Source organism: Spinacia oleracea, chromosome 6 (assembly GCF_020520425.1).
Source record: "Spinacia oleracea cultivar Varoflay chromosome 6, BTI_SOV_V1, whole genome shotgun sequence".
Classification (NCBI taxonomy): Eukaryota; Viridiplantae; Streptophyta; class Magnoliopsida; order Caryophyllales; family Amaranthaceae; genus Spinacia; species Spinacia oleracea.
Genome location: NC_079492.1, coordinates 147792879 through 147806745, shown reverse-complemented (window position 1 = coordinate 147806745; position 13867 = coordinate 147792879). Strand labels below are relative to the sequence as shown.

The 13867-nt window shown below is 33.7% G+C and overlaps 3 protein-coding genes across 3 annotated transcripts; 2 read left to right on the top strand and 1 right to left on the bottom strand.

Annotated features, from left to right (window-relative positions):
* Window positions 1-1213: 1213 nt before the first annotated feature.
* LOC130463696 (F-box/kelch-repeat protein At3g23880-like) lies at window positions 1214-2398 on the top strand. The gene has a single exon (XM_056832908.1). It carries the CDS (start codon window positions 1214-1216, stop codon window positions 2396-2398), a length of 1185 nt encoding a protein of 394 aa, XP_056688886.1.
* A 931-nt stretch (window positions 2399-3329) lies between these two features.
* On the bottom strand, window positions 3330-6733 carry LOC110781649 (ATP synthase subunit epsilon, mitochondrial). The gene is made up of 2 exons (XM_021985757.2): window positions 6427-6733; window positions 3330-3571 (listed from the first exon to the last, which is right to left on the bottom strand). The coding sequence occupies exons 1-2, from the start codon at window positions 6608-6610 to the stop codon at window positions 3546-3548; spliced, it is 210 nt and encodes a 69-aa protein (XP_021841449.1). The 5' UTR covers window positions 6611-6733; the 3' UTR covers window positions 3330-3545.
* Window positions 6734-7984: 1251 nt separating this feature from the next.
* On the top strand, window positions 7985-11293 carry LOC110781174 (cytochrome c oxidase subunit 6b-3-like). The gene is made up of 4 exons (XM_021985405.1): window positions 7985-8146; window positions 9861-9955; window positions 10048-10129; window positions 11240-11293. The coding sequence occupies exons 1-4, from the start codon at window positions 7985-7987 to the stop codon at window positions 11291-11293; spliced, it is 393 nt and encodes a 130-aa protein (XP_021841097.1).
* The last annotated feature ends 2574 nt before the right edge of the window (window positions 11294-13867 follow it).

Here is a 13867-nt window from a genome sequence, read left to right as displayed (position 1 = left end):
TTTTTCAGTTGCCATGTTCAACATTTCATTACTATTTACAAGTCTTAAATGAATAAACTCATTTAGCTCTTCATCCATCAAAGAATCTTGTCTTAAGACTTTTTTCAGTTGCGCGCCATGACACCTAATTAATTAAAGTGGGAATAGTATAAATGTACGTAATAGAAATTGCACATGAGGTGACCACAAGAATTGTCACAACGAAGATCTGACTCATTTTTATTTAGCACACTGCTTATGATCGATAATGCGTTGATGGCGTTGTATTGTCACAAGGAAGTTGTATTAGTTTAGGATTATGTTTCCTAATACTACCAAACGTTTAGGAAGTTGATCAACGAAGAGCAGGACTCGTTCGGTAACATTTTCAGTTTTTGGTTTTTGGTTTTTTGATTTTATAAGTCATATGATTTATATTGAATCATGAACTAAAAAATAATCATAAAGTAATCATGTTAATTTTGAAAACCGCCAACAAAAAACTTGAAACTACTTTTTGCAGTTTTCATATTTTGGTTTTTAGTTTTGTAAAAAACAGAAAACTGGAAACAAAAAACGATACCGAACAAGAAAACTGTTTACGAATATGTTTACTAATACTAAACGAGCACGTATAAAAATTATATGGGGTGGCAATGAAAATGAATTTGTATGTGAATTTGTAAGGAAAATCAATATCCATTCCCATGGTAATGCTAATCGAATAAAAATTATCTCTTTTCCTTTATAAATTTCCATTACCATCCATTACCATTTGGGGAGTGCTATTAGGTGGGAATGCAAATTTATGAAGAAAAACACCAAGTTTGAGACAAAATTCCATTACCATGGATATCATGATGTTAATTTCTTGTCAAATAACACTAGGATTTATTCCCATTCCACCGTTTATTATCGACTACCAAACGGGCCGTGAAAGAAAACGTAGGGATTCTAGTGGTTGATGTTGTTTGTTGTCTACTTGGCGTCTTTCTAGCCATAAACTATGACTTTATACTCGTTAATTTTACGTATAACGACCAAAATTCTAAATAAATTAAGTATTATTTATCTTATAAGAAGTTGTATTACGGAGTAGTATAGGAATATGTTTCTTAATACTAAACGCGCACGTATCGTTATTAATAATAATAATCTCTCAAAACTCTACCCTAATATTCACATAAAACCCTACAAGTTCAATTCGCAAAACCCTAATATAAAAAGAAAAATTATGGCGGAGGCAAAGATCATTGAAAGGGGAAGGTGGAAGTTTGCAGCAAATTATGATCATATTGATGGGTGCTTACCTCAGGAGCTAACACTCGAGATCTTGCTTCGACTATCGACAAAATCATTAGTAAGATTCAAATTAGTATGTAAAACATGGAGTTCCCTAATCTCAGACCCCAATTTCATCAAGTCCCATACACTAAACTCAAACAATCCGCCCTTAACCTTGCTCTATGATTCAAATCATAGGTTGTGTAAGTGTTTATCTCTTGGTAAAAGGGACGACAACTTAAACTTAAACCCGACTGTGTTAGACGTAAACCCTTTCAGTTTCCTTAACACTATAGAAAATCTGTATGGCCTAATTGGATCATGTCACGGCCTTATATGCACGTACTCCGTTGAAAGATACCTCATCTATCTTTGTAACCCCCTCACAAAAGAAACCAAGAATATTTCACTCCCATACCCTAAAATACAAGCCAATTACTACGATATTGAGCTATCTTGGTTTGGTTTTGTTTCTTCTATCGATGACTACAAGATTTTGTTAGTAGTTCAAGAAACACGAACACGAACACAAACCCTAATAATCCATGTATACTCAATTAGGGATGATATATGGAGAGAGGTAGATACTAGTGTTATTAAGTCCCTTGTTACTAATGGAAGATATATAAGATGGGGATGGAATGTGGCTCTAATTAATGAGACATTGCATTTTTGTTGTTTCGACCCTAATCATCAAAACTATATAATCACTAAATTCGATCTAGTTCAAGAAATTTTCGAGTTGATGCCGATTATTCTGAATGATGACAATCGTCGTTATTGTTATGGAGAATTCGTTGATATCTTTCAAGGCACAAGTATTTACATTTTTGAATATTGCATTTGTCCGGGAGGGTGGGTGATGGAGGCTTGGAAGTTAGAGAAATACGGTAAGCCGGATTCTTGGAACAAATTGTTTAGCCTCGAGTTATCGGGTTTTCCAATAGGATTCACATCGTTTGGGGGATTAATTTTGGGAAGACCAAATCCTGGTGATAATCATGAGTACGATGAGATTACGTTTGTCGATCTGACTCGAAATCCACCTAGTCAAATCCAACTAGGAAGAACAGAGCGTGTTCATTACATGTTGGATTATGTGGAAACCCTTGTTTCTCCTTTTTCTTTGCCTTGAACAAACTCTCTATCATTTTTAATTGTGTAATTAGATTCGCCTTTAGTGTGGGAGTACTAGTACAAAATATATTGTTCAACCTTTTGTATCAGTATGATTTTTTACTTAATTTGATGTTGTTATCTACACCATCGATCTTCATTTAACATTTGTATGGTTTGATAAGTTATGCTCTGGTCTTATTTACATAGACACAGTTTTTAGTCACGTTTGACACGATTTCAAACATTAATATATTCAATTACGAATGGGAAAAAATTATAAAAAGTTGATACTTAAATGATTTTTTATTGAGACGAATTTAACAAGACTCCATATAAAGGAGCTTGTTTGTGAATAATGTACAAAACTCAATTGTATCATTTAAATAAGAATGGATGATATATGTTTGTGGTCATTGAAGAATATCGTATCTAATATTATTTTGAAGCGGTTAAGATATAAAAACAAATTACGTACTAATAGCACATCAGCACCTATAATTTTAGGTTGGAAAATGGCCCCTTAGAGGAGGATCGATCTTTTTGTTGGCTCTTCTAACTAAAAGTGTAATTTTACGTTGTTCAAAGCCCGACAAATTTTTTAAAATGTTGGGTCCGCTCGGGCTCAGTCCGGAAACCGGGCCTAAAATCTGCCCAAACTCACATTTTCGGGACGGAACAGGTCGGGCTCACGTTATAGTAGATTCATTTCTCTCCTCCTTGGAGTCTGCTTCACATAACTTGGTTGCTTGCATAATTGCATTATTTCACTTTCCCACAGTAGTATGGTTCAAAAAATGCATACCAAAATGAACAAAGAGAGATTCATTTGAGCATGCATTTACAACGACACACATTTGAAGCGGTGCATATAGCACAAAGCTTGAAACATTGCTAATAGTATTCATAATCATGCCAAACATTAATATTAATATAGACAAACACCAAGCTGGGAAAAGATTATCTGAAATTGACTTGTCAATTTGTCATTTTTCAAGATGATTGAAAGTTAAAACATTATTATCATAACAACCAAAGCTCACAATGCAGTTATCACATTATCTGGGCATTACAACCTCAATGTATAACACTAGCAAAAAATAGAATGACATTTGGAGAGCATGATTATGGTGGAAGTATCAGAAGGCTTCATGGTTAAGACCTCCTTATTCCTGATCATTAGATCGGACGGCTGCCAGACAAAAGAGAACAACAATTAGTGAGCATAGCAAATACTGCATATTAGTAAGAAGCAACATAAGAGACCTAATTATTTAGTCTATACTCAAAAACATTGTAACAGCATTGTATTATGTGTCGACATCCAAGGCAAAATTTGGGAAAGCATACAAGAGACAAGAGAATTCAAACACAAGAATCAGACGATACACAAGGTAGGTATCTGGAGCCAAAATTCGTTTTAAACTGATCATTTGGTCAAGACAAGTAAATAAAGTATGTTAATAGAGGATTGCTTGGAAAGATAGGGATGAATTTAATAGGAGTCATAGTAAGAAAAGAGAGAACTAGAGAAGTGGAGGTTAACAGGAGTGATAATAAGAAAAGAGAGAAATGGAGGTTAATAGGAGTGATAATAAGAGAATAGAGAAGTGGTTAATAGGAGTGATAATAAGAAAAGAGAGAAGTGGTGGTGATTAAAAGTTGAGGAAGGAGTTGGGTGAATGTTACATTTCAAACGAGGGTAAAATTTCCTCCATTCCCCCCTATCACCCCAAAGATGAGGGTAATAGGTATAGGTCCCTCGTCTTTTACTCCTCCCTTAACCACCACAACCTCAACCCCGTCATCACCTCTTAATAAGTTATTATAGCCTTCATTACCCCTTAAATAATTACACCTGCCACTATGAACTAGCACAATAGCAACCTCTCAGTAAATAGGCACTCCACTAACCAATTAGCTACACACCCCTACATAATACAACAGACACGAAACCCTACAAAGGTAAAGTTTAGCCAGAGACGGCAAGTGCAACAATACCAGCACCTCAGTCTCTGCTGCTAAACATCAAATATTCAAATTATCAGCCAAACAAATGAAAGGTACCTCAACTAGTAAGCACCTCTTAAATTTTCTATTATTGCCTGCATTAGTAAAATCTATGACAAATGACAAGAAAGGATAGAGGAGCCTACAAGGCAGAAACTTAAATGACTAATCAATAGCAAGTCTAATCAAATTAAGCCTCATCCCAATGCTTTCCTTCATCCCTCCAGCTCCAAATACTTCATCTAGACGCCTCCGAACGGGAAATCTAGAACATCAACAGTTGATGCACATGAAATTAGATCAAATCCTGTTCAGGCAATACCACCAAAAGAGAAAGTCATCACCATCCCCAAGTTGTGAAGTATGCTGATTCATCCTATATCCTTCCAAGGTTCCAAATAATATAATTCTTTAAATAAGATATCCCAGCTTTACACAATTACACTTCAAACCCACCAACCAATCACAAAACTCTAGGTCACTATAAACTTCTTATACTCCTGCAATGCAGTCCAATTCTTTGCTAGATGGATTAAACTGATACCCAACTACCCCAATATACTTGCCTCTAATCCACACAAAATCTTTCAATTTTCTGCTTCTTCCTTATATATGTACTAAGCTAACAAGGGGGTGTTTGGTTCGCTGCAAGGTATGGGTTTGGTATAGGTTTGTAATCATCCATACCAATACCCTATGTTTGGTTCATATATTTTTTAATTTTCATACCCATGGGTCCCACCTTTCATACCCCCAAGGTATCGGGTTCTCATCTCCAGGAGGGGTGGGTTTGGAGGAAACCCCCACTTCTGGAATCATCAACAAAAAAAAAATAACACTGCACCATATGTTTTTCAGTTTTTCACGTATACCATTACTGCGACTCTATGAGAGTGTGTGCCAGTTCACCATTCCTTCATCTCCAACACCAAACCCGATCGTCTCCATAGTCCAGACAACCAATCGACACCACCATTATCTCAAGCCAGCAACTCCCGAACAAGAAAAAAAAACAAAGATTTTTCTTATCTTTTTCTTTAAACTTTACGTATACTGTAGATATTAAATTATTCTTTTGTGCCATTAAAGTTCCAGATTAAGAAATCCAGTGGATAAAATCAAACAAATTACAACTAAAATTTGAGTATTAATTGAAGAATTACGAAATCCTATGTTACATTGTCAATGAATTCTGAGAATTTTGCTTTCATTAATTATTATGATGTGGGCAGGAACTTTGGTGTCCATTCTTCAACTTCGAAGAAGATAGAAGATTAGCAGACTCGAGGGATGGAGGAGTATTTTAATTTCTTTTACTGTTAAATAAATAGTTTTACTTTCGGCTTTGGCAACCAAACACATGAATCAAGGTATGGGTTTCCAGGTATAACTCATTCCAAACCCATGGGTTTGATATCTAACCCCATACCTCATACCTAAGATGAACCAAACGCCCCCTAAATAATGAATTCATTCTCTCTACACGAATGTTTTTCTGATTAACAAATGGTTTTACAATCAGTTACAATTTATGATTGACAAGTCTTAAAAACCATGTATTGAGGAGCAGTGTGAACGAGGAAAGGGGTATTCGATTCACATGAAAATAGATCAACTATGACCTAATATGCATCAAAGCTATGATTTCCCAGGAAAGGGGGCAACAATGTGAACACCATTTCTCAATATAACCAACAATCAACAAAACAAGTTCATACAGATCGATACTAGATCAATTATAGGAGTTTGAGAAACCCACTGCAATGATCAAACAATCCTATAAAAAATAAACAAATCGGAGTACTTTGTTGAAAATGGGCAAAAAGGGTAAGTTGACCGCATATCGTTGGAGACAACCATATGAAGCATAATGTAAACCATATTAAACCATATTAAACCAAAAAATCAAAAACCCAGAAAACCTAGATCTCGATCAATTGAATCAAAATCAGATGGCCCCAATAAAATTGGGGGAAATCAAGAACAACAAATAAGGAATTAAAAGAACCCGAAAAACGGAAAGGAAAGAAAGAATACTTGGTTTGAGGGATTTTCCATTCTCGAATTTGGCCAAAGAGTAATGAACCTTCTCCCTAGCAATAGCTTCAGATTTGAAGGGCTCCTTGAGACAATTTCTGACCAGATTAGCGCAGATGTTAGAGTAGCTAATGTATGTCATACCAGCTGCCCTCCAGAATGGTACTGCTGCGCTGCTACTCATCTTCGATTCTTCTCTCTCTTCTTTCTCGTGTTCGTTTTTCTGGAAATGGGAGCTCTGTGCAAAAAGACCTAGATTTTTTTCTGGTAGATGCAAATTGGTGTTGATAATTTTATGATGGTTTTGTTTTTGTGTTTCCTAATAGTTGGACTTCTCACCTTGAAATACTGATACACGGCCCAACTAAGAAAGATGGGTTTAAGAATTGTATCAAGGCTCTATTGAAATCTTTTACTTTTGGTTGCGGGTACGGATATGGATACGGGTACGATACAAACAAATAAAAATGAGGATGGTAAAGATGGCACCATAACGAGTCCGCTTGTGGCACAACAAAAAGTAAGGCACGGCATGACATGAGGAAAAAACACGGCCCAGGCATCAAGACGAAGGTCGTTAGACATGCTTGAGCCGCATTTTTTTTTTTGAAGGAAAGCCGCATTTTTTTTTTATAGAAAAGCACAACATGACTCAATATGACAATGCACGGTACATTAGGTGAAATAAGGCGGCTAAGGTACATAAGCATGACAAGAAACGCAAAGGGGACACATGGGTTCGGGTTTTGTGTGGACTATCCTTTTGCGCCATGCAGTAAGATCTCCATGGGACAGGCTAAGAACATTTGCGCGACTTTAACCATATTTAGACACATGTATGAGAAATATTAGATCGGGATTAGAGTTTTTGAGTGGGAAACATTACGAAATACTTTGTACGTACTAAACATATATGAATAGTAGTCTGGTATGACTATAATGAACAGATAGAGTATTTGTCTATACTTACAGAATATAAGTCAACTCATAGTGTTTACTTAAAATATCTACAATATGCTTACTTTTTCAGAATTTAAAATAGTTAATTATTGCACATACTTTTAAAATCAAAGCACGCATCTTATTCATTGATATCTAGTACGGAGTATATCTTTTTTTTTCTTTTTTTTTATAAAGAATAAACGTAAGTTTTCTCTCCACACTATATCCGAACTTATACTCCCGTATAAGGATATAAAACAAGAAAATTTAAGATCAATATGAAGATCTATATCGGTGGCCGATGGTCGGAATGTGGTCTGTTACACAATTAGCTTCCAGGTAAAACGAATGATACCCCTATTAAATTTGTATAAATTTTTACCACTTGGTCTAACCTTGTTCGACTTCAACATACCCAAAACCCTCCTTAAGGTGGACAAGTACGTGTCTGCCCTTTGCCTTCCACCTGCCTTTCTCCTACACCTTATTACATCACACATGGTGACGCATACTGCATACATAAATTCATATTACTCATATCACTTAATTATCACTGCACATATATTCATTCATACTTAATTAACTTGGTTTCTCTTGTAGGTAGGTTGTAAGAGAGATGAATCAAAACGACGTAGTACAAGGCGATAACTTAACATTATCAGAAGTCATCACCGGTAAACAAGCTCCTGATCCTGCTCATGAATACGGCACCGTTTCACCGCCTCCTTCTTCTCCTGATCAATCCTACCGTAACGAGGATGAGGTCCCTCAACCTAATGTTAGTTATCTACGTACCCTCTTTGTCTTTTTTTATGGTTACACACTTACACCTTAGTCTTCAATTACACGTTTGATCATTGATATATGCATTTAGATATTACTGTGAAATTTTTTTTTTTGTAAAAAATTGATATTTTGAAAATACATATGGATCGAAATCCAACAAATATCACAAACATATTATATTGATATTTATAATAAGGAGAATTATATCGATCAATTGTCTATTGGTTCAGTGGTGATTGAGACTGGACTTGATATGGAAAACTCGTGTTCGATCCCCCCCAACAACAATTGGGAGGGGACCGAAACCTACCCACCCAGAACTCGCCTCGAATTCGGATTAGCCCTAAGGGTGAACAGGGTGCTAACACCAAAAAAAAAAAAAAAATAAAGAGAATTATGATGAAAGTTTATGAAGTTTGACCATAAAATTAAAGTTTGGAAAAAAAACTGGAGGGAGTATTATGCACTCAGTCTTTCTATTCCATAATACTCCCTTTGTTCCTTAATATTCACATCATTTTGACTGAATATGCTTGCCAATTTACGACTTTGACTATCAATATCTTTAATTACAGATTATAAAAACTTATAAAAATATTAATATTTTGAAAATATATATTAAGATGAAGCCAACCATATATTACTGAGTATATACTAGCATTTGTTTTCATATAATAGAAATAAAATAGGGTCAAAATGAATTATGTGAATATTGTAAAAAGTCAAAACGGTGCGAGTATTAAGGGACAGGGGAGTAATGATTTTGATTTAAAATTTTGGCATTATTCACCATTGAAGAAATTTTTAAATTATTTCAAATACATATTTTAAAAAATATTTATATGTAGGCCCTGTTCCGCAAAAGTAGCGGTAGCGGGTAGCGGTTCAGTAGCGGTTCAGTAGCGGGTAACGGTTGGAGTAGCGGGTAGCGGTCAATAGTAGCGGGTAACGGTTAGCTGTCAAAGGTAGCGGGTAACTGATATGAGTGTTCGGTAAAAGTAGCGGTTGATATTATAAAATAAAATAAAAGGTGAAATATTATTTAAAACTTTATTATAAATTTGTCAAACGCTACCCGCTACCTTAAACGCTACTAATTTTAACGTTTGATAAAAGCTACTCAACCGCTACCTCTACCGCTAACCGCTACCTAAATCGCTACCTCGCCAAATACTTACAAATTTTACAAGTAGCGTCTTGACTCGGTCAAAACGCTACCCGCTACCTCAAAAGCTACCGCCGAACACGCCCGTAGTCTTGTTTGATTTGTCTCCATAAATACTTTAATAATATCAAAATCTAATATATAATTAGAGATATAGATAATACAAATTGTGCAAACGTGAAAAGTATAAATTAGAAAATCTTTATGGAACGGAGTGAGTATTTAGGTATTGCTAATACTTCCTCCGTGAAAAAATCGCACCATTTTTTTTACACTATTCACACTACGCCTTTGGCCATTTTTGTGATTCGTACGTAAGGAAATTTATCGTATCAGTGTATATTTTCTAAATATTAATTTATTTATAATTTTCAATTGCGCACGATTGGAGATATTAAGAGTCAAAATAATGGTTGGAGGAGTAAAAGACAACCATGGTGCGATATTTTCGGAACGGAGAAAATATATTATTTTCCTTACTATTTTGTTTAATTTGTATTTTTATTAGGGGTTCTTGACTGATATTATGAGTTTAATTTAGGTGGAGATTGAACTAAAGACCGCTCCAGGAGATTGGAGGTTCCCAGTTCAAAACCAAACACGACATTGTTACACTCGTTATCTCGAATATCACAGGCATTAATAGTGTATTTTCTAAATTAATATAAAAATGTACAACAAAATCACGAGTTGATCAAAATAATAACTAAAGTTAAGTATTGATTCAGGTGCATCAAAGAGAAGGGGAAAGATGATCCAGCATGTGAGAAGTTTGCTAGATATTACAGATCGTTATGTCCTCTTGAATGGGTACGTAAAGAGCACATGATCTAAATTTCTAAGGGTTTGATCGGTATTACTGTCAGATTTCCTTCAATATTGTTTAAAAAACGTCAAATTCCCAAAATGCGCCACTTTTTAACTTAATTCCCACCATACCGTCCACGTCAGCATTAAAACCGGTCCTTTTGTTTTTTAACGAAGCGACACTAAACCGCTATCTCAGGTAGCGGTTGACTTAAACCGCTACCTGAGATAGCGGTTTATAATCACGTAGGTAGTACTATTTATAAATGGTTAAAAAAAAAAACTGCATCAGCTAGGGGTCAAACCCACGACCTTTTGGTTAGGAAATAAACACTCTATCCGCTAAGCTACAGACACTAATGTTGATAAGTTAAATTTAGAAATGTTTATAATTAATATTAATAAATGGTTAAAAAGAAATAAACACATCAGGTAGGATTCGAACCCACGACCTCCTGCGTAGAAACAACACAACTCTATCCACTGAGCTACAGACACAATTGATGTCATAAGAGGTTACTTCTAAATTATATTTCTATTTAAACTGTAATTCATGTTAAAAATAATTTACAATTAAGTAAACCGCCATCTGAGATAGCGGTTTTGTTTTAATACAAACCGCTATCTGAGATAGCGGTTTATAACATTGAACCGCCATCTGAGATGACGGTTTGCTTTAAAACGAAACCGCTATCTCATATAGCGGTTCAATGCTGAACCGGAAAAAAAAAAATTACTTCTCTTTCTCCCTTGCTTACGTGGACGGTATGGTGGGAAATAACTTAAAAAGTAACGTATTTAGGGAATTGTTGGATCTTTATGCAATATTGAAGGAAATCGCTCAATTTCTTTAGTTTGAATCTTGAAGTAACAAAAAGTAATATCTAGAGTAAGCATATTGATTTTCAAAACTTGCAATAAAAATTGGGAGCTGTCTTTTGTGTTTTTTATGTTTTTGTTTTTAGTTTTCTAAATAAATAAATAAACTGGAAATAAAAAAAACGGTGTCGCACGGGCCTTTACTGCTTCCTACTTTTCTATTTTCTATTTTCTATTTTCTATTTTCTATTTACTAAGAATTGAATCATTTGAGTTGTGTTTGTGCATTTGCAGATACAAAGATGGAACGAGCAAGTGGAACAAGGGACATTTCCAGGCCCTATATAAGGATAAGGAGATTGAGTTATTATAGAAAGTATATGTTTGGTTAAGTATGTAGGTGTATATGTTAGTTGGTTGTATTAACTGGTTTGACTAATGTATTGCATTATTTGGTTTGGTTAACGAGGTTTTACGTAGTAATTTAGATGTTTGCGGAAAAGTGTGTGGTAAATTATTATTGTTGCTTTAGTCAACTCTTTCAAAGAAGCTCCTCGTATGTGCTTTATCTCGGAGAACGTTTTGGACCACAAAAAACTGAGTTAAGCTAAAGGTTGGGGTCTAACCTTTTGGATTTTTCACCCTTAAGGACCTCAATTTTTTTTTTTCACCTTTTGGGGACTCATATTCATTTTCCGGCCAGTTAACCGTAGTTTAACTCACCGTTAACCATACTATCACTCAAATAATAAATTAAGACAAAGGTTAGGGTCCAACTTTTTAATTTTTTCACCTTTTGGGACCTCATATCCATTTTTTGTATACCAACGTTATTTACTAAAAAAAAAAACAGAAAATGCCAAAAAAAAGAAGAAGAAGTTAGCGCTCAAATTAATAATTATAATAATAGTTATTAATATTTTTATTGTTATTAATTTTTATGCAATACAGTAATTGTTATTAATATATTTAACAATAATAATAATAATAATAATAATAATAATAATAATAATAATAATTCATCTTTCCCAAACCCCATCATACAATTAAAACTACATAGTACTCTTCTCCAAACATCGTAGATAAACTTTACTCATTCATAAGACCTTTAATTGTTGAAACTTAATTTACGTAATCCAATAACAACTTATTTGAATATGTTTATAGAAAATTTGAGGTCGTAAATTTTAATTCGGAGATTGCTAATTAATTTTGATCGAGTTAAGCATGAATCATTTAAGTACCTCATCAAATATGAGCATCAATAAACCAATTGTCCTTACTCTCATAAAACAATCAAGAACTAGTATGATATATTAACTTGTGATCAAAATCAAAATTCGTTTAAAATTAACCTTTTTTTTATTAATTTTACGTTTTTCTGTGGACATTATTAATATTCTTCAAACAAACCACAAACAATTGTGAGGATATACCATCAATGGCAGATCTTCCTAACAACTTGGGTCCCGGGCGGAAAATTCCGTAGTGTATTTTAAGTTCCACCATCCCCGTAAACCTTTGAGTATAATTGTATTAATATCGTACTCTACTATATAAATTGCTTAATTCTTCTATTGTCATTGGACACCATAACCGAATATATAAAATATGATTAGCTTGTAAATAATTATTTGCTTCTTTATTCATTACTTGATATGGGCTCAGTTTATGAATTACGTTACATATTATTTTAATTTGAGCTTATTATATGTTAATGGTTAGAAACTTTAATAATTGAATTGGAATTACATGAAAACTTGAATGAGGTCTCAAATGGTGAAAAAAGAAAGTTCAGGTCCTGAAAGGTGAAAAAACGAAAAGGTTAGTCCTCAAACTTTTGATTTACTTTAACCTTTTAACCCAAGGACCTAACCTTTTAATGTACTCTAGTTAAATTTGGCCGGAAAAGGGGAATGAGGTCTCAAACGGTGAAAAAAAAAGATATAGGTCCTAAACGGTGAAAAGTTCAAAAGGTTAGACCCCATTTATTAGCTTAACTCACAAAAAACTTTTAAAAAAGCTTTGAAATAAGTCAACAAGCTAATCAATTTGCATAATTAAAAATCTCTATTTTCTCCAAAAAAAACTCTTACCAACTATTCCCTCTGTTTTTTTTGTTCGTTACGTTTGGCTTTTTACGCGTTTATTAACGACTAAGTAATGTACATTAAGATTTCTCTTTTTTTTTTTTAAAAAAAAGGCAAATTACGTTTATTTATAATGTTTTCACTTTTATCAAAAGTCTGGGAAAATGAAAAAAAATTAATGTCTCAATAGAAAAGTGTGAAAGATTAAATGATTCAATGAATTTAATTGGTTAAAATAATCATTGGACATAAATTTTGATAGAATATTAAAATATTTATGTGATAATATAAAAGGAAGTGTAAAAAATATTTTGAAACACCTAATTAAAAAGGAAAATTTAAAGAACAAAAAAAAATCGAGGGAGTACGTAGTAAGGCCTAGCTTAGTAGTGACAAAATCGATCTAGTCACTTGTAATTTTGTTCTATAAAATCTACTCAATTCTAAGTTTGTTCTCTTGAGACCAGAAGATTGTAAACTGTATGCTTATGGATATCCTCTCTTATGAGTTACGGTTGTTTTACAAGGTGATAACTTATAAGTTTAGGGTAAAATCTCGTATTCTTATTACTAGAATTTAGCCCGTGCGATACACGAATTCTATTAAATTGTTAAGTTAAAATAAAACTGTTATATATTTTATTTTAGATAAGTGTTTGATGTTGGATTGAATTTATTTTAGATTTATTTTTTTAATTGTTAGAGTGGTTGATTTTGGATGGAATTCTATATACGTAATATTCGTAATTAATAATCTACATGTCACATAATTATTTATCTACGTGGCACTCGACTTTTTTAATTCATAAATAATTTTGAAATCTTATTTTTC